At 37.3% G+C, this 20,726-nt stretch overlaps 2 protein-coding genes across 3 annotated transcripts in view; one reads left to right on the top strand and one right to left on the bottom strand.

The window, feature by feature from the left end:
• The first annotated feature begins 244 nt into the window (after positions 1-244).
• Positions 245-11,375, top strand: LOC121906881 (butyrophilin-like protein 2). The gene is made up of 5 exons (XM_042426067.1): positions 245-691; positions 7,912-8,093; positions 8,418-8,461; positions 10,408-10,758; positions 10,863-11,375. Exons 2-5 carry the CDS (start codon positions 8,083-8,085, stop codon positions 11,159-11,161), a joined length of 705 nt encoding a protein of 234 aa, XP_042282001.1. The 5' UTR covers positions 245-691; positions 7,912-8,082; the 3' UTR covers positions 11,162-11,375.
• A 5,346-nt stretch (positions 11,376-16,721) lies between these two features.
• LOC121906862 (butyrophilin subfamily 3 member A2-like) overlaps positions 16,722-20,726 on the bottom strand; it is a 115,260-nt gene continuing 111,255 nt past the window's right edge. For both annotated transcript variants that reach the window (XM_042426047.1, XM_042426043.1), the window contains one exon: positions 16,722-19,266. In XM_042426047.1, the coding sequence (XP_042281981.1) occupies positions 18,968-19,266 (299 nt within the window). In that variant the 3' untranslated portion in view covers positions 16,722-18,967. The remainder of the gene's footprint in view (positions 19,267-20,726) is intronic.

The raw sequence follows: 20,726 nt of genomic DNA, 5'->3' as shown, positions 1-20,726 counted from the left end.
TTAAATGCATAAATCTGTAACTCCAACTGGACTTCCTGGATTGATTTCATCACATCTCCACCAACACAGTCACTTGTGCTGTTTTAACATGGAGCAGTTTTTGGACTTATGCAGCCTAACATGGGGGTTTGTTTACAACCCATCTGATTGTCTGACTGCTCTCACATTGGTGAGTACAATGTTATCATAACTTAATTTCAGAGTGACCAAAAATGCAAAAGTCAATCTCACATAATATAACAGAGTGTCTAAAAACAAATGAACCCAGAAAGTCATCAGAATCAGTTTTATTAGCAAAGTTTGCAGCATACAAAGACTGTCTTGGCTTTTGTTTGCACAAGTGTAACAGAAGAATGAAAATAGAACAAAAGTAAGGTAATAATAATAAAAGCAAAGTAATATTAACATTGAATTAAACATTTTAAACCTGGGGGTGAGACAGTAGAGAGGGGGAAGTACAACATTGATTGTAGTTACAGGAAGAAAGAGACTTTACTGTCAGGTATCCCCCTCCCCCAGACCGACGAAATCACTGACGTCAAATCACTGACATCTGTAGTCAAAAAGGAAGTAAGGTCATATTTAAATTAGGCCAGCCCTCATCCTGTCTGCACTGCCAAGTGTCAAGTCAGGATGTCATTTGCAAACAATGCTAGAATGATGAAGGTTTTGTCATCTGTCTACCTTCAAGGTAAGATATTATCACCTTGAAATTTGACTTTTAATTCATTTATGCAGATCATCAGAAACATCAATATGAGATTTTATATGTAGCATCATCAGTTAGTCTCACTGAGATCAAGGTGTCTTCAGGTCTTAAATAGAAATGGAACAGATACATAATACACATTTAAATACAGTTAAAAAGAGAGAGAAAATGGTAAAATTTAATAAAACAGCAGAATAAATGTTATAGTGCAGCATGAGATATGAATCAAACTCCAAATTTGAGTGAATAAAAGGCAGCAGCAAACAGAGAAGTGTCATGGATGAGGACAGGACAGACAAGTGGAGGACCAAAACGCAGACACTCAAGCCAGGCAGGTGAAACGAGAAGAAAATTTAATACAAAAAAGCAAAAAACACAGGTAGCAACGAGAGGCGGTCCACAACAGGTAACCAAGGGGGCAAAGCAGGCAGGAAATAAATAGGCAAACAGGATCAGGATGGCTGAACCATGAGAGTTTATAGAAGCAACATTGATAACAAAAGAAATGGACCGATATAAGTACAGAGGAGCTGATGAGGGAATGAGAAGCAGGTGTAGAATTACTGAGTGGAAACAGGTGCATAAATGTGAAGAGGAGGGAGGGCATCTGGTGGACAAGTTGAGAACGGCAGGTCTAGGGAGTTGAAAGAGAGAACATGGCCAGGGAGAAGAAATGCAGAGAACTGGGGATGAGAGACTGGCTGCAGAGAGGGACTGAGGAGCAGACCGTGACAGAAAGTCTTTATCCTTGATTTAAAAGAACTGAGAGATGCAGCAGACCTGCAGTTTTCTGGGAGTTTGATCCACATATGTTGTGCACAGAAACTGAAAGCTGCTTCTCAATGTTTAGTTTTGACTCTGTGGACAGAAAGTGAGAAGAGAAAGAGCCTTAAATTAAAAGTTTAAATTAATCTATCGGGATGACACTTTCATGTTTTAAAGTGATTTTGTAATTCCTTCCATTTATATGGTGCAAAGAACTGGAAGGCTAAATTATTGGTCGGGTATCAAGAACTAGCCGGTCCTCAGATCTTCTCTGATGAACACTTTAAAGCAAGAATTTGATTTGGGGGCCCCCCACTGCCTTGGTGCTGCCAATACTATTGACTATTGTCAATACTTGATCATTCTCACACCTACTGTAAATCTAACACACCCATTGTCAGTTCTATTAGTTGTAACTGTGTTGTTTACATCATACCATTGCCAGCCTGGCATGTTTTTACCCTGCTATGGTTTTTAATCGTAACAGGTAGCAAACTCACAAGAGTGGCCTGGTGTTAATTTGTACTTTAATATTCAAAGTGATACAGTACGAAGTGGTATACTTAACATGGTGTTCTGAAAATTAACACAATGAACCAGCAGAAAATGCATTTACTGTAAACAAGTTGACCACTTTAATTGCTTTTGGTTAAAAAAAAAAAAATCAACAACAACAACAATCAACTTTACAATTAAAATCAAATAACTTATATAAAAAGTACCTCACTCAGTAAAACTTCCTTCTTATATAAAAAAATAAATGCAAATGTGAAAAACAGACAATATGAAATAAATATTCAAATAATAACATAAAATGAAGAGAGGAACCTGTAACAAGATAACAATAATGGTTCAAGAATGAAATATAAAGCTGAATAATTATCTTTGAAAACTATGTATAGATGTGAAAAATGTTCAAGTTGCTTCAATTCAGTTTACTCTTCTTATTTCTTCCTCTTACAAACTACCTCAGTATTCCACTTTCTCCTTAGAATCTGTGTTTTCTGACATTTAATACATCAAAAAACAAAGAAACAAAAACATTTCCAGCTCTCTTGTGAGACATTTTAAGCACTCTTGGGGGCCCTCTGGTGGCGATGGGGGCCCTAAGCAGGCACTTAGTTTGTTTATGCATCTGGTCGCCCTGGATGCAGCTCTACAGTGATGAGTTTGACATTTATCTCCTGTAATGTAACACAAGGCACCTCGGAAAATTGCATTATGTTTTTTTTTAAGGTGGAATGAGCTCAAGACGTGAATGTGCACCTGCTTGTTCATACGCATGAGAGCCTGACTGCAAAAAGTTGACTTTATTGATTATGTACTTGCTGATATAAATAGTTTGCAGGTTCACAGATATCAATCCTTGATTCACTACTTATGGGTCAGTATTAGAACATGAAAATAGAGGTGTAAAACATCAAAACTTCAAAAGAGAGTGTTTTTTACTCCCTGGCTCTGAATATTATTCAGCTTGTTTGTATTTTGGAATAATAAATAAACTTGAGACTTGTGTGATGTAGTTGTGTGATAAAAAATAGGTACATGCCAACTGTCTGTGTTAATCAGCTGCTGTCTGAGTTTTATGACATCATGTCTTTAACTACCTTTGAGTTTCACTAATATAAGAGAGTTGCGAAAAACAAATTAACCCAGAAAATCTTCAGAATCACATCTACTATTATTTAAATAGAATAATAGTTGTGAAATGGGATATTAAAACCTGAAATGAAATATTGACTGTACAAAGGAACTATGGACCGTGCTTTGCACAAAGAAATGAAGTGTATGAAATATATGATGGTGACAAGAAAAAAAATGTGATGTGCAATAAATAAATGAAGTAACAGTGGAGGCTGAATGAAAAATGTAAATTTACATTGTGCATTCTAAAAAAATTATATATATTTACACTGCACAATGTAGTCCGAAGTCAAAAGATTGTGACATGTAGCACAACAAGCTAGCAAAGTGGTTGCTGAAGACCAACACACATAAAACATAAACCATGGAAGTCCCACTCAAGCAAACTTCTTTGGAAGTAACTCACCTTTCTGTGAAGACTTCATGCAGTCGTGCTTCTCAGACGTCTTGGGTAAAGAGGAGAAATCACTTTAACCACAGTCTCACATTTGTTTTTGTGCGGTTTAAAAAAAATGCACGTGATTGTTGTGCAGACAGCGGAAGTGCTTTGTGACACATTAAGTACAATATGTACGTCACTGCCTTTGCTCAGTAAAACAGGAGATTTACAGTAAAAAGCTTTGAGGGTAATTTCACAGTTGTAGAAAACAGATGAGAACAACTGAGATGCAACCTTTTAAATATAAAAGCAACAATAAATGCATTCTCAGGCATCTGTGCCTATTTGACTCAGTGTTTTTCTATTTTCTGTGGTCAGCTGTGATACTGTTTAGCTGAAACAAGCAGCCTTTACAACAACTACAACAGAAACAAGGAAGAGATTAAATAAAGCCATTTTTACTTTTACCTTTCTTGTTTGTTTAGATGTTGTTTGAGAACTGAAAGTTTATTCCACTTACTCAGAAATGAAATTGAAAGTGTTATGAGAGGAAACACATCTGCGCTGCGGTTGAATCAGGATGTAGGAAGTCAATAGTGGTTTAAAACATGACTTCGTTCCTTCCTGACCTGCATATTTCACCCTGTTGTACTGATATAGACAGTAGAATATAACAATCGAAGTAAGATTTTAACTTTTAAATCATTTGATGAAAAAATATTAGACAGTTTATCTTAAAGTGCTTGTTGGTGCATTATTTTGTTGAGGTTCGAGTATTAAGTAAATGTGATGGATAAAAGATTTACACCGTAGTCACCTCAGATCACAGTGAAAGGGGATGTATCATGCACATTTCCAGGTCTGTATTTATTCATGTTTATGGGGCTCTACTGGAATATCTTTGCATGATTTCCAGTTAAAAGCTCCTTATTTATCTTCTACTGGCCCTTTATGCAGCCCCTCAGTTCAGCCTCTGTCTGAAACAGGCCGTTTTAGCTCCTGTCTCTTTAAGGCTCCCTTAACGGCTGACTTCTGGCCACCTGAGAAGCTGTTTCAATGACATAAAACAAACTATGATAGTGGGATTTCACTACCTTTTCTCATTCTTTACTCAATATGTCAAATTCTGAAATATAATCACACATGTTTGAGCCAAAATCTGATCCAAAATATGAGAGAGTGGACAATGTGAACAACACATGGAAAAACCTTAACAACCAAGGCTATGGAACGGGCAGCTGCTTATGGGTATGTGCAATGAGCCAACATCAGCTCGTTGGCAAGGTTTTAAAAAATGTCGGCAAACTAAGCATTCAGAGCAGGAAGCCCTGGCTTTTGACTTGCAGGAAGCATTTCTACACATGTTCACCTCAAGCTCTGGACCTTTTGACCAAGTTTAGCAAAGATATCCGACATCATAACAGGATATGAATAACAAAAAGTTACAAAAAGCATCTTATGGCCCCTTTAGTTGCAGGGGGAGCTACTGAACAGGAGCAAACAGATTTGGTGACAACAAAGTAATGTCTCAGAAAAGAATAGCATATTTCTTCACTTTAAATAATCTAAAACAAACAGTTGGATTTAAATATTTAGTTGAAACTGAGTCTCTGTGACCTCATGAGAACAGACTGACTTTTGCAAGGAGATTAAACAGTTTGCACAGAAAGTAGCTGGTGTTGACTCTGAGGATAAACAGACGAGGCAGAGACTGTGACAGTATCTGAAACATGACGCATCAATACTGAAAAGTGGCAGTTAGCCCAAACATACAGATGTCCTGAGCTGTCAGATCTTTTTGTTTCACTTTTGTCTCAGTCGACAGTCGAGCTTGCTCCAAATTCAAATCTTTAATCAGATTCATCATACAGCACAGTTTATCCTCAGCTGCTGCGACATTTGTTGCAGATTAAAGATTAGCATGTTCTGCACCAGTTTGATTCAGTCAATGAAAACTATGACGAAAAATATTTTCACAACAAAAACAAAACTAAACCCTTTAAAACTACAACTATGATGAAATGTTTATCATCAATGAATACAATCTAAATGACAAATAAACTAATGACTGTGTTAATTTAAAGTTTATAAGCTGTTTATTAGCTGTTTGACATGTTGTCCTGCCGTTAATAAGCAGCATCTTACATTCAGAAACATTGTGTCTCCGTCAGTAACAGATTTATGGATTAAAGTCATCCAACAACAATCCAGCAACCAAACAGCTGACAAACAAGGAAAACACGCAGGCAGCATGAACACATTCATCAACATTATCAAGTTAATGTTGACTTTCAGTCTTTCCTGTTGCAGTAAAAGTACATAAGTATTATGAGCTTGATGTAGTTAAAGTATTGCAGTAAAAGTACATAAGTACTATGAGCTTGATGTAGTTAAAGTATTGCAGTAAAAGTACATAAGTATTATGAGCTTGATGTAGTTAAAGTATTGCAGTAAAAGTAGTGGTTTGGTCCCTCTGACTGATATATTATTATATATGACATCATTAGATTATTAATAGTGAAGCATCAGTGTTAGAGCAGCATGTTACTGTTGTAGCTGCTGGAGGTGGAGCTAGTTTACACTACTTTATATACAGTTAGCTAGTTTAGTCCAGTGGTTCCCAACCTAGGGGTCGGGCCCCTCCAAAGGGTCAGCAGATAAATCTGAGGGGTCGTGAGATGATTAATGGGAGAGGAAAGAAGAAAAAACAAAGTTCTGATACACAAATCTGTTTTCAGTTTTTGACTTTTTCTCTAATCTTTGATTTTTGCTGAAATATTGGATCATTTGAACATTTATTGAAATGAAAGCATGTGAGAAGTTTAGAGGGAAAAATCACTATTTGGTGGAGCTGTTAACAACTCATAGACATGTGAAATGTGACCCCGACTACACACTGCTTTTTGTAAGACGTCAAAAGCCAAAGAGGTTGGAAACCACTGGTTTCATCTTTAACAATGTGTTGTATTTTAAAAGCTTGTTATATTATCCATTGTGTCAAATCTTCATCTGAAAAGTAACTAAAGCTGTCAAATAAATGTAGTGGAGTAGAAAGTACAATATTTCCCTCTGAAATGTAGAAAGTAGCATCACATGGAAATACACAAGTAAAAGTACTTCAAACTGTACTTAAGTACAGTACTTGAGTAAATGTATTAAGTTACTTTCCTCCATTGAAAATGACATGAGAAAAGTCACACAAAAAACTGAGGAGGATCATGTTACTGAATCTAAATATTCATCAGTTCTTTAATAACAATGGCAGATTACAGAGATTTATGAAAGTTATGTTTGTATGGTTGTGACAGTTGGTTCAAGTATTTTACATGTGGGTATTTTACACATGCTTTCTAGAAGAGCAGTTTAACCCATTTAGACAAACAAGCCTAACTCAGTGAACTGACATTTGAATTCTGTGTGACAACCTGCAAGTGATTGGGAAAAATGTTATGAATGTAAAATCAATGTTGCCAGACAGCGATAATTCATATCACATAGTATGATCTTCCTGTCTTGCTGCTGCTCCCTTTGTACATTTAGCTGAGGGAGACTTATCAGTCTCAACTGAGACAACTCCCTCTAGTCTGCTGCAGCACCTTCGGCCTTTATTTACCTTCAGAGTGAGTTTACTGCCTGTATCCCAGACTGGATCCTGCTGCCTGCTATACCTCACGTCACTGAGACAATAAAAGTGACCTTGACCTCGTGATACCTCGTCAACAAACACAAACCGAGAGAACAGATCAGTGTTTTGTTAAATTCACTATGAGAGAGCCAGAGGCAGCCGGCCACCTGGAGCAGCAGATGTGCATGTATGTATGAATGACAGACAAAATCTTAGAGGATACATGACATCTCCTGTATCATCACTTTCAGCTCCTGCCTTCCACATACCATACATCAGTTAATGAACGGACATGACGATATTGCTTTGAATCTCATGTACCTGGCGCTTCTTAAATTGATCTTGAGTTAATTTAAATTATTTCAAATCATTTTAAGCAGTTCAGAGTGTAAAATGTATTTTACTAACATATCTGATGTTGACTGTCATGCAAGCTGAAGACAAAAACAACAAAAGTGGACAATAAAGTTGTTTTGATTTGGATTTTTGTACTGTAACTATTAATATCAGTTTACAGGACTGTCATGACTCAGAATGGCTGATATAGCAGTGTTCAACTTCTTGTGCATGTTGTAATAACTCACAATTTTTACACATTGTGCAAGAACAAAAATTCTGAAAAATTAATTCATTATATCGCCCAGATCTAGTACCCTATTGTAAAGTGTTACTATGTTTTAAAGTCACATTACATGACAGAATTGATCTTATAATGAAAGCTCTTATTCAGAGTAAATTGCAGAAAGCATTCAAGTGTGTGTGTGTGTGTGTGTGTGTGTGTGTGTGCAGGTGGGTGTTTGTGCCTCTGCATGACCTGATTTGTGAGTTACACCCAATCGGATGGCAAAAAGGAAGGAGGAGCCACTGGGCTGCTGCAAGTAGTTTCACAATCACTCACTTTTTTTTAACAGCAGAGGTGAACTTGACAAGTGGAGGAACAGCTGCTCGTGTGTGTGTGAGATGTATTTCTGGTAAGTGTCGTCTCATTTCTTAAAAGTTGCACTTTCATAATGAACTTGAATGAATTGGGATTAATAAGTGACAACACTGAAGGAAACAGCTGGAATGAAGTATCTTAAATTCTTCACTCAGAAGAATTTTCATGTTTTGAAATAAGTATGATCTTGTCTCTTTTTGCATATTATGTGTCAAAAAACATTTAGTCTGACTGATAATAAAACTTAATGAATATATGAAGTAATGAAACTGGTAATGTGTTTTTGTCACAATATAACATAACTACAATAAAGTATTCATCACAGATCACCAAAAGATCTTTTATCTTTGTTTTCCAGTTCAGACATGTCTTCTTCAAGCCTGTTGATTTTACTTCTGTGTGGTAAGTTCACTGAATCATTTGAAAGCACAGCATAAAAGAGTAGTAGTTTCACTGGTACCAGCAAAAACACATCTGAATGATGCGTCATACCAGGGGTAATTTGTTTTCAGACAGAGTTCATGGTGGCAGAGACTCATTACTAACACAAGTAGATGATCTAGAACAAGAAGAATTCCTTCAATCAATTTAATTGCTTTTCCTTTAAATTCAGCATTTTTGAAACTCTCAGCCTTCTCTTACTAAACAAATAATTTCTGGCGCTAGGGGTCTCTCAATCAAAACAATAACAAAAGACGGCGTTTGATGATGTCATTAAGTAGTATGGGATCATGGGAATTGTTGTCTTCACCATTGCTGTCATTGCAATCAGCTTCTCCTGGTTTGGATTCCTTCAGTGTGTACCATTCAGGATGTAACATGTAACAGTCTCTATGAGAAAAATGATTAGGAGGGGAACCCAAAATAGCTCCTCCCACTTCGCAACTCTATAACAGCGATCATGTTTTTAGTCTCCAGAGAGTAGTTCAGTGTAAGGCAGACACCACTGGGCATGTGCAGGAACACAGTTCCATTTACAGAGATTCGCTAGCTTGCTGTGCTACATATTACAACCTCTTGACTTTACACCGAAGCTCTTTGAGAAATTAAAGTGTCTGGGTCTGATTGATATGACGAGTATGAATATAAGTCTGACACAAAGAAATGACGAGATGTGATGGATTCATAGAAGTACATTTGTATTCAGAAGAGGAAATACAACAGAGACGTTCTGAGAGCAGAGACTGAAGGCAACAGCCCACACTAACGTTAGCTTGGTCTTAATTGTAAGCACTGATGTAACTTTGAGCTTAAAACTTGGATTCTTTGCTGCCTCCAGTCATCAACAGCAGTACACAGGATCCAAAGGAAAAAAGTGGAATTTCTGTTGCGTATGAAATCATGTGGTCTGGATATATCCACAACCAAGTACAGAGGACTTTTTTTTCTAACACTAACTTACTAACATACAAGTTATAAAGACATGGAAAAGTATTAGTTGTTTACAATACGAACCACACATGCTCAGTGGCATCTGCCTTACACAGAACTACTCTCCAGGACTGAAAACGTGATCAATTATCAGTCTTAGGAGCCATTTCTAAATGCTGTCTAGTGAAAACATTATTTATCCACATTTGGTGATTTTACATTTTTCAGATAAACATGATGGTCAAAGGATAGATTCACATTTTTTCAAGTATGTCTAAAAACAATAGTCAGGTGCTGTTATGCTCAGCTCAGCTGGAGACCGAAACACGTAAGAAGACACTGAGACCTCTGAGTTACCAAGAAAACAACAAGCTTTATTTTGAAAATAATAAACTGTACTCAAAAGTGCAAAATAAAGCAAACAAATGGGACGGAGATCCCAGACAAAAGGAACAAAAGATGGGGAAGCTACTGAGCAAGCCATGCAATGGGCCGTGGCACCCAGCGCATCCCCCTAAACCATCAAAAGGAAAATATCATCTAAACTTAACCAAAACAAAACTCGATAACTGGACTACTGATGATCTCCAACCCAAAGTAAAATAACAAAACTCAACTGCCAATAATAATACATAGAGCTCCAGCTGGTAGGAACCAAGTGTCCTGTCCAGAGGGAGGGGGGTGGGGTGGGGCTGTTTACCTGGCAGTAAGATACTAAGAGAGAAATACAGAGAATTTTTTTTTGTTTCCAAATTAACACAAAAAGCATCAAATCTAAAACAAATTTAAAAAATAAGGGATGCATGCCTGCACAAGTTTAATTAGCAGGACACCCTTGCTGTACAGTATGACATCTGGAGAAAGAATTCTCTTGAAATTTAGTCTCTTATGTGCATGTTTCCGTATGTTTTTAGCTCTCAGATTTTCATTGTTTTGATGAATCAGGATGACATCATTTCTCTTGTTTTCTTTTCTAGCACCCATCATGGGTCAGATACCTGTCCCTCTCAATGCCACTGTCGGAGAGTCCGTCCTGATTCCTTGTTCACTACCACTGAATTCAACAAGCATCAAATGGTTTTACTGGCAGCAGGAGCAATCTAACAACATTTTGTTCCACTGGCACATCAGTGAGAAAACACAGACAACAGCCTCTGAATACAGGAACAGGTGTCAAGGCTTCAATACTGAGTTTAGTTCTGGAAATATTTCTATTAGACTAAACAATGTTAGTGTTGGAGATGACCAGAAAACATTCTCGGCCTGTGTTGGTTTTGATTCTACTAAAGGGCTTGAACGTCAGTGCAAATCCTCTTTGCAGGTCTCAGGTATGGAATAGTAGCTTCTTGCTTTCAAACCAAAATCTATACACATCAAAATACTATAAATATCTCTAGTGTGTAAACCATCATGCTTTCTGACACACCCACAGCTCCCTACCAAGATCTTGTCCTGACCATTAACAACACATTAAACAGTGCAACCTGTACGGCACATGGAGGATACCCTGAACCTGAAGTGAAATGGACTGGTCAAAACAAATTCAGCGGTGAACAACTGAAACTGAAGGATGCTCAGACGTCCCATCAGCAGCATCCAACCAAGAAAACCTTCTCTGTCACAAGCACCGTCAGTGTCAAAGAGCTGCAGTCTGTAACCTGCCTCGTGTATAACCCTCACTCCAACCAGCAGATTAAGAACACTGCAGTGATTGATGCTCCTGGTGAGTGATACAGATACAGATAAATAAAGATAATAAGATGCTTCCCTGATGGTATTGCATTATGGATAAGAATCTAAACATCTAAAGTGCCCAAAACTTTTGCACAGTACTGTAATTCTAGTAAATACAATTCACCATTAATAAACTATAATGAAACTTACTTTAAATAAACTATAAGCAGTTTCAGTTGTTTGATTTCTGTATTACATAAGTAACTGAAGATTTGGGCAGCTTGTGGAATATTCAGTTGTGGTAATACATAGCAAGCAATTAGTACATCCATCTATCTATCTATCTATCTATCTAATTAACATCAACATGATGTAAATGAGTCAGATTTAGCCAAAAGGCAAATTTTCAGCTGCAGTCCCTGGACAGGTTGATGTTAAACATTAAAAGAAACAAACAAGACAAACAAAAGCAGATATTGACGTGTTCAAAGATGTGTTTAGATTATTGCAACATGTTAAAATAATTTGTTACTCTGTTATGTCTCCTAATTTACAGGTGAGGAGCTGCTGAGTGCAATAGGTGTATCAATTGGAGTCATTGCTGCCATATTATTGTTATTATTTGTGTGTTTTCTCTACAGAAGACGTGAGTAACTGTTTTTATTTATTCTCTATTGTGATTGTTATTTGCTATCTTTTTGTTGCTGGATATAAAGATATCATCAACTTGTGAAAAAGCATGAACTCAAATACCACACAGACACCTTGTGTACAAAACAGTTTATGTGCAGATGTACCCACCTTCTGATTCTATCCACAAGAATATCCTATATTCATACTGTCAGTGGTATTGAGCAAAAACATACAACAGTTCGATATAACAAAACAATCAAAGCTGAGTGGTCCACTAAATAGCTTCTTCTGAGCTTTCAACCACATCTCACATCAGCTAACTGAGTTTGCTCAGGTGACCTCCAGTGATTGGTCATACATGTGTACAGCCGAGGTGTTTTCTATCTGTGCAGTCAAGGGGCCACCGATGGACTTTTTCTCATTGACAGTCCCGGTGTTTCCTCCGCAGGCTCCACTTCACTCAAGCTGCCCATCAGACCAGCTGCTTCTTCCCACTTTAACCTGAATAACAAACCGGGGCTCAGTGCTCCGGTTGGATCCACATGGAGAACTGGGGCTAGCGTTAGCTGGGAGGAGCGGAGCGTTAGCCGCAGCATGGCCGGAGGGAAGCACAGCCAGCTAGCCTCTGCTAGCCTCCCAGCTAACGTTAGCCTTGGCTCTCTATGTGGATCGAACCGGAGCACTGAGCCCCAGTTTGTCATTCAGGTTAAAGTGGGAGGAAGCACCAGGACCGTCAGGGTAAAACAGTCTGTGGAGGGAAGCACCGTCAGGGGCGGAGGAGAAGGCAACAAATCCGCCTCTCATAATCGGCAGAAATGGCTGCTGCCGATATTTCATTTTAAAGTTTTTATCGGCCGATACTAATGATGTGCCGATAATATCGTGCATCCCTATTCATAAAAGTATCAAAGTGGTTTAAAAATCAATTAAAACAGAAATTAAATCTGTATCTTATATGGTAGTGTACAAAGAATAGAATAAATAGTGTAGGTAACATCCATACGACACACACACACACACACAAAATGAAACAAGTCTCTCTTCCTGTGTGAGTGGTTCACATTAACATTGACATCAGTTAGAGAGGTGTAAAACATCAATAGACCCTCAACTATTTTGTTGTGCCCTCATGACTGAAACATTTACCTTTAATTCCAGGTAAAACAATTGAACTGGAGGCCTTACCAAGTAGTAAACCAAGAAGACTCAGCAGCTGAGGAAGAGAGAATTGCTCCTGTTTCTTCTTCCAACTCATCAGAAGGTGATGTTTCTGAGGGCAACGTTTATTAGACAATCAAGCTTTGTCTTGCCATTTCACTCTGAGGCGGGATGCTGCTGTAGACGATGCTTCCAATGAGGACACCACTGCTGCTGTTACTGCTGATACAGAAGAGAAAACAAACGTATTAAGTGACAGCAACGAAGATTCAGATGAAACAAAATCCACAGAAAGACAAATGAATCAGATCTGGGATCAGAGCTGGTGCAGACAGGGAGGCAACAACAGAAGTTAAAGGACTATGGCAGGAAACTGCTAACACCTACAGTATGTGCAAAGATTTTCCTTCATACATCAGAGTGGAGAGAAGTTTAAACAGATGTGTGTTGTGCTTTTGTCACACTCCATGTAACACATGAACTATCCCTCCCTGCATAAAGTGGACCTATTATGCATTTCCTTATTTTCAGATATATATATATATGTATGATGTCACGGTGTTGGATGTTGGATGTTGTTGATGTTCAAATAATGAGGTAAACGTATGTATAAATTATCCCTGTGAGCAAAAAGCACTGACTTTAGACTGCTCTGAACGCTTATCTTAAATTTTTCTACTTTCAAGAAATGTTGATTTTAATTTAATTTCAAAGAGTATAGATGCACAAGAGATGAAACCATCACATTCATTCAAATTCATCACATCTTATGCCCCCAAAATCGATGAATTTCACATCCAAATCAGAAGTGCAGTAAAAAAAAAATTCAAAATAAGTCATCAGTAAAATTACAGTTACAGTATACGAGTGATAACATCATAGTAGAATTACCACTGAAGTTCCACCACTTACAATACCTGATTTAATACCATGGTAAAACCAGAAGTCCCATTCAGGACACACTCCTTTATTTAAAAACTTTTCATAAACATGAACAATTGAACAGAAACTTTGTGTATTTCTTTATGTAAGCATACAGGCTGCATTAGAATAAAAGTTATAAATTAAATACTGGCCTATGGCCTTCAACTAGAAAGCAAAACAGCCTAATAAACATTTCAAATCAGAGGAACTGTATGAAATGTGATGCTGTAACAACAAATACAGCTGTGTGATTATGTGCTCTCGTTTTGGTTTGCAATCTTGCAGGTATGACTGAAACTTTAAGTGTTTCAGCATTTAAACAGACACACTCTGGCTATATTAGAATAATAACTGAGTTATAAAATGGGGTGTTGATTCTACTGATGGTATTGATTTGGTATCTATTTATCTCTGAGATCTATGTATTGATTTTTGTGACATCCCTAATTTTATCTACTTTGTAATATGGTTATCAAGTTCTTTAGAAGAATGGTTCCCAAACTGGGATCCGAAGACCACCAGGGGTCCTTGAGAGGGCTACAGGGGTTCCCAGCAAAAGCACAAATAGATTAATTTCACCTTTATTACACTAACTTCCAGGTAATGTGTCTTCTTAGTCCTGTAAGGCCTACAGTTGCAAAATTACAACAATCAATTCTAGCAAACCTAAAAAAAATCTGTAAATGTTTTTTTTTAAGACCACATTTACATAGTTAATCGGTCCTATTGTTTATCCTTGCAATGCTATTGGATAGTAAATGTGTTTATAGGTCCAATGTTGCAATATCACATTTCCCTAAAAACTTACTAAAACATTAAAAAAAAAAGAAAACCCTTTAATTTCTGGATCAGAGGCCTCCTACAACAACATCCGGAAGGTGAAAACAGGGTTAGATGGGATTCTTTTGGACAAAATGCTCTCAAACACTGGTCGGTGGTCTATTGTGCATCTATTTTGAGTCCTTGACATGAACAAGTTTGAGATTGCCTGGTTTCTCAAAATCTCAAGAATGCTGGATTTTTCTAGCTTCCATTTGTGTCCATTGCTCAGTTTTTGCTTCTCTGGGAAGTGGGGCAAAAAGTTATGTTATGTTATGTTATGTTATGTTATGTTATGTTATGTTATGTTATGTTATGTTATGTTATGTTATGTTATGTTATGTTATGTTATGTTATGTTATGTTATGTTATGTTATGTTATGTTATGTTATGTTATGTTATGTTATGTTATGTTATGTTATGTTATGTTATGTTACGTTACGTTACGTTACGTTACGTTATGTTATGTTATGTTTTTTTATGTCTTTCTATTTAGGACACTCAGAATTTGTAAATCTGAACCCATGATTTGAAAGTTTTTGTTGTTAATAACTGAAATTCTGAATGAATGTTATATAAATTATTGCTTTGATTTTTTAATAAATAAATATTAGTATCCATATTTATAATATTTTTTCTTTTTTCAACACAGGCCATTTCAGCAGAGGCATTAAATAAATGACCATAGAATAGAAAGAATTTTGTTTTACTTTTGTACGGTACATTGTAGGTGGGACGTTTTACTGACATAATGAATGAAGGTCTTGATAATAAGGTAGTCGCCTTTGGTCCAAAATGGCGGAGATGTAGCTGCGGACTGATGTTGCAATGGAACGACCAATTAGCTTTCACTTCTCATCAATCAAGATTTCCCTCTTTGCCGAGCAACCAACAATGTCTTCTCAAACACAAACACACCAGCAAGTGCACATGAAGTGTAGTGAAGGAGATCTGGCCATAACCTCTATCATGAGTCCTAGTTTTTTGAAATTACTTTCTTCTAGTTTTCCTATTTTTGTATTTTAAAAAAAAAATTGTTAAATTGAAATCAAGTTGTAAATAAATAACTATTTTTTTGCTTTATACACCTGGTGTTCTCGAGTCTCACTGCTTGGTCCCTGACAACATCACTGAAGAGGAAGACTAGTATGCAACCACATGTGCACATGTGTCCTTCACAATCCATTTGTTCCTGCTCACATCCTTATCCTTGCAGCAGTGTCATCTGTATGTACTTATTTATTTTCAGTGTATCTATATATCTACACTTTGTGAAATATCCTTATTTTGTATTTGTGTTGTATGACCAGTGATTGGCAAACAAAGCCTTGTGTAACTTCAAGGTTTTTTCCCTCCTGTGGTGTGCAGAGAGAAAGATTTTAAGTTTCAGGGCATTTTGGTGCAAACAGTGACATCTGGTGTTTTGCTGAATGTACATCAACAACCTATACATGTATATACACTCCAGTCTGAGGTTAAAGTTTATACTTTCAATTCCATGTGTTCAGTTTTAGTCTGAAGGCTGCATATTGCTCATCTTGATCTACAGATGTTGTATAGATGTAAATGTATAAATTATTGAGTCAATATGCGACAATAAAATAATGCATAATTTGTTGAAGGTCAAATTAAAATTCATTAAAGATCCCTTCCAGGCATGTTTCACATATATATGGAATCTCAGTTTTATGTAAAGATTCTGCTGTTTTTGTATTACCAGGGAGATCAACTGCATCAAAACAAACGCACCTAATGTCTCCCTGAGCTGTATCAGCTTTCCCAGCTTGCAATCATAAGTACTGATGATTAAGCCAACAGTTTAATTATTCTAAAACCAATATTTCTCCCACGCTAATATTCATCATGACATTATTTTATCATATACCCTTTATTTCCTATTTGGAGTTTTGTTAATAAATTTGCATTTAAATGAGAATTGTTTCATTGCATGAAATTTTGTACAGATATCAAAGATGTCCAGAGACTTTGTTAATAATTTGACTTTGCTCCAGCGCAGAGGCGTCATGCCCCGCAAATATTTGAGATTGGATGACTTGAAAATTGTTAAATATCATTTTCACAATAAAGATTTCAAGGTTTTTATTGTCATTCCAACAGATTGTTCATGTAAAGGAACAAAATTAACATTACTCGGATTCCAGTGCAATAAACAATACACATAAAATCGTACAAAGTAAGCAAATGAATGTGCAGAGTAAGCAAATATGTTTTTTTATGTACATTAACTAAAGTTTCTTTCCTGTGTGTTTTTATTCGTATCAGTGGAGCTCATAGAGCCGCTCAGCTGTGGTTGGAAGTCGTGTAGAATCATTACAGCAGTGTGAGGTTTGAAAAACCAATCTCAGCTTACGACATAAAACTTGAATGAACTGGTAAATTACTTCAGAATTTCCCTATTTAAAATGACTTTAGCATCAGTTAATGTAATTAACATCAGTGTTAGCTTGTTGTCCTTTCCTATTAGCAGCTAAATTTGTCAAAACAAATCTGCAGCACTGAAATGTGTCCCAACAAAACAGGAGATTTTTTACAAAGAGTCAAGAGCTGTATAGTTGTCAGTAAAAACAGCAGCTACATGTTTGTGAGCTTTCTTTTTGTAACGTTAAAGTCCCTTTCACTCAAAAATGTGTTTCTTCTTCATCCTACAGCTGGACGTTTGAGCTTCACTGTGCAGAATGATGTATGTGCAGAGTTTGACACTAAAAGACTGTTTTCAGTCTTCTGAGCTCATTGAAAATCTACTTTTAAGGGGTGGGTCTATGGGCATGATATGTGACATCAAAAACGTTGTTTGGAGCAAACATCAACATTGGCACAGAAAGAAGTAGAACAAGAAAAACATAGAAAACATTCAAGAATACATACAAACAGAGAAAGCATACAGCAACCACCCAGAGCACACACTTGAAGTTATCGAATGTTATGGAAAAAACATTCTAAAAAAGTGGGTTTTTAAATTTTGTTTAAAACAGTCAACAGACTCAGCTGGTCTAATGGGAGAAGGGAGATGATTCCAGTTTGGGTGCCAGGGCAGCAAAAGCACAGTCGCCTTTGGTTTTTAGTTTGGCATGTGATATGGTCAACAGTTTTTGGTTGGCTGAGCTAAGTGACCACTCGGTAGAGTGGAAGGGCTTAGTAGCTCAGAAGTGTAGACCAGCGCTAAAACGTGTAGGGCCTTTATAAGTGATTAAAAGAATCTTAAAATGGACCCTGAACTTCACTGGCAGCCAATGCAGTGAAGCTGAAATAAGAGCAATGTGAGCTCTACGGCCAGTCCTAGTTAATAGCTTAGCTGCTGCATTTAGTACGAGCTGAAGACGTGCCAGAACAACAGTCTCCAGTCTTTAGCCATGTCTGTCAGAATCAGAAAGTCCAATGGGATGTGATCAGATCACTCAGGATAAAGGTAAAAGACCTAGCATTGAATAGAGCAGTTTAAGCTGGAGTGATGAATTGCACAGACTGTTTATGATTGTAGGTAATATGGATCAAGTTACTACCGTTGGCTGTAGTGAGCAGGGAGGCATTTCTTGGGCCTAAAGTTTGTGATGAGGGGAATCAGTGAGACCGGGGTAATAGATGGGCTACTGTCAGGAGTCTGAACCGCAGGCAAGTATTTAACATTCCTCCTTGGTATAGCTTTAAGATTTACACAGTATGTGGCATTTACAATGACGGGAATATCACCAGTCCAGTTTGGGTAAAGACCATCAAAAGCGTATTTCACTACTATGCTTTTCAGCGTAGTAGTGAAATTGTCAACGATAGGAATTCCCAGTGATCTGCAGTAGCCTTTTACCCAGATGTGAAGATTGAGTACACAGCTAAACTTTACGTCTCCCCAGCAAGGAGAAGACATAGCACCGGAGATGACACATTGAGCCCTTGAGTCCAAGAGAGTGTCGATGAGGCTCATAAAGTCCTTTTTCAGTTTTTCTGACTGTTGTGTTTTGATGTCTTTGGAGCCAACATGAAGAATGACAGTTGAGGCTGAAGGGTATTGTTCTAAAAGTGAAGGGAGCTTCACTTTAATGTCCAGATGTTGTAGATAGTTATACCATATAGTTGGGTTGTTAGATCATAAACATATTATAATAATGTAAAAAACAATGTCTAAGTGAAAATGTCTCAAACAACAACAACTATGGGATGGATTAGCACCTTATTATATCATCTTGGTCCAGTTGTTTAATCTGTACTTGATTTCCACTGACAGCCGAAACAAACTGAACCAGAGAAATGTACCAGAGTTAGTTTGAACTGCACTAAACAGGTTAAAGTACAAAAAATCTGCTCCATTCATACTGCTTATTTGTCTTTGTCACTTTCTGTGGTTTTTGTTTCATCTGCCTCTTTCTTGTGGTCGTCTGTTTCCTCAGAAGCAGAAGAGTCTTCATTGGTCACATTTGCTGCGGCACCATCCCTCCTCACTGACGAACGGTAAAGTGCAGACTGATGCCCTGGTAGCAAATTGACTGTCTCAGGTTCACTTTCACCAGCACTTTCAACACTTCTACTCTGCATGTTGGAAGCATTTCCTCCAGCTGAGCCTCCACTTGCTGATGAGCCGGGTGGGTTTGCTGTTGGAAGACAGTTTGATGTTCTTCCTGGAATTAAAGGCAACTATTTTAGTCATGACAATACAAAAAAGGGTGACAGGGCAGTGGTGGTGTTGGACATTTTGTCTTATATTTAGCCATGTTAGGAGCATGGCTTTACGAATTATAATGTTTGTCAGTGGGTTGGTGTGTCGGTTCACCACTTTCATCCTGACTGAAATATATCAAAAACTATTTTGTACAGACATCAACGGTGTCCAGAGGATGAATCCTTCTGACTTTGTTAATACTTTAACTTTCCCTCTAGTGCCACCATAAAGTTGACATTTGTGGTTTTAAGCAAAATATCTCTACAAATCTTGGAAGGACTGCCATGACATTTGGTACAGACATTAATGTTCTGCTCTGGTTGAATTGTAATAACTTCCTGTGACTTTCAGGGCAAAGTATTCATTTGTCCAATACTTTGGTTTATGACCAAATATCTGCAAAACTAATGACATTCGCATCTCAGCTGTTTTTTCTATTTAGTGCATGTATGTATAATAAGAACTGGATACGGTGCTGCCACTCAGGCTTGCTGGCAATTTTTCCCAGTGGCCACTCACAGTATTGTAGCAAAAAAAAACCCTTGGGGCCCAAAAAGCATTTTCTCCATAGACCGCCATTATAAAAGAGACATCAGTAAAACTATTGACAGGACACCTCGAACTGCAAAGAAGGTCAATTATGACTCTTTCTATTATAAATTTGATCCTTTGATCCATGAAGGTTTTATATTTGTAAAACTTTCCTCGAACCTAAATGAGAAACTCGCTTAAAAAAAAAAAAACTTTAACCAGGAAAAAATGGAAGAAACCACCAACGTTTTAAACGAATGGCATCCTGTCACATCTCAAATGCAACAGAGCACATCCTCAAAAATAACTGAGATGAATCAACACTGAAAGCTCAGAGTAAGATAGTGGACCTCTGAGCTCCAATTGTTATATAGGACTGGTATAATTTGTTATATATAATTTTCCTCAATTCCACTGCTGCATTTGCCACTATGGATATAGGATATCCTTCTGGATAGGCTCAGAAAGTGGGTATAACTACTTTATGCCGGTAGCTTGCTCAATTCCTGTCTTGATAGGTAACAGGAAAAGAATGGTGAATCTGCTAAGAAACAGGAAGCACTCAACCAGTTCTGCAAAAATATCAATTTAGCATCCTTTTCTCATCAGCTACAGCTTGTCCCAAAAAACTGGTTAGATAATATTTTTAACACATCAAAGTTAGCTTTATTAAATGTTAGGTGTTTGTCAGGAAAAATATTTTTAATCAATGATTTTATCATCAAGCAAAACCTTGACTTTATGTTTTTAACTGAAACTTGGTTAGACCAAGATAACACTGCAGCTGTTCTTATCGAGACAACCTCTCCCAACTTCAGTTTTATGAGTGAAGCTAGAGTGCATAAGAAAGGAGGTGGAGTTGCCATTTTGTTTAATGATTCCCTCCAA

This window comes from Thunnus maccoyii, chromosome 11 (assembly GCF_910596095.1).
Source record: "Thunnus maccoyii chromosome 11, fThuMac1.1, whole genome shotgun sequence".
NCBI lineage: Eukaryota > Metazoa > Chordata > Actinopteri > Scombriformes > Scombridae > Thunnus > Thunnus maccoyii.
Note: the sequence above shows the minus strand (reverse complement) of the source record. Positions and strands in the feature narration are given on the sequence as shown.

Bases quoted from the DNA above. Each gene is read 5' to 3' on its own strand.
- LOC121906881 (XM_042426067.1), top strand. The intron at 8,462-10,407 runs GTAAGTTCACTG...TTTCTTTTCTAG, and splicing joins GTTGATTTTACTTCTGTGTG to CACCCATCATGGGTCAGATA. The intron at 10,759-10,862 runs GTATGGAATAGT...ACACACCCACAG, and splicing joins ATCCTCTTTGCAGGTCTCAG to CTCCCTACCAAGATCTTGTC.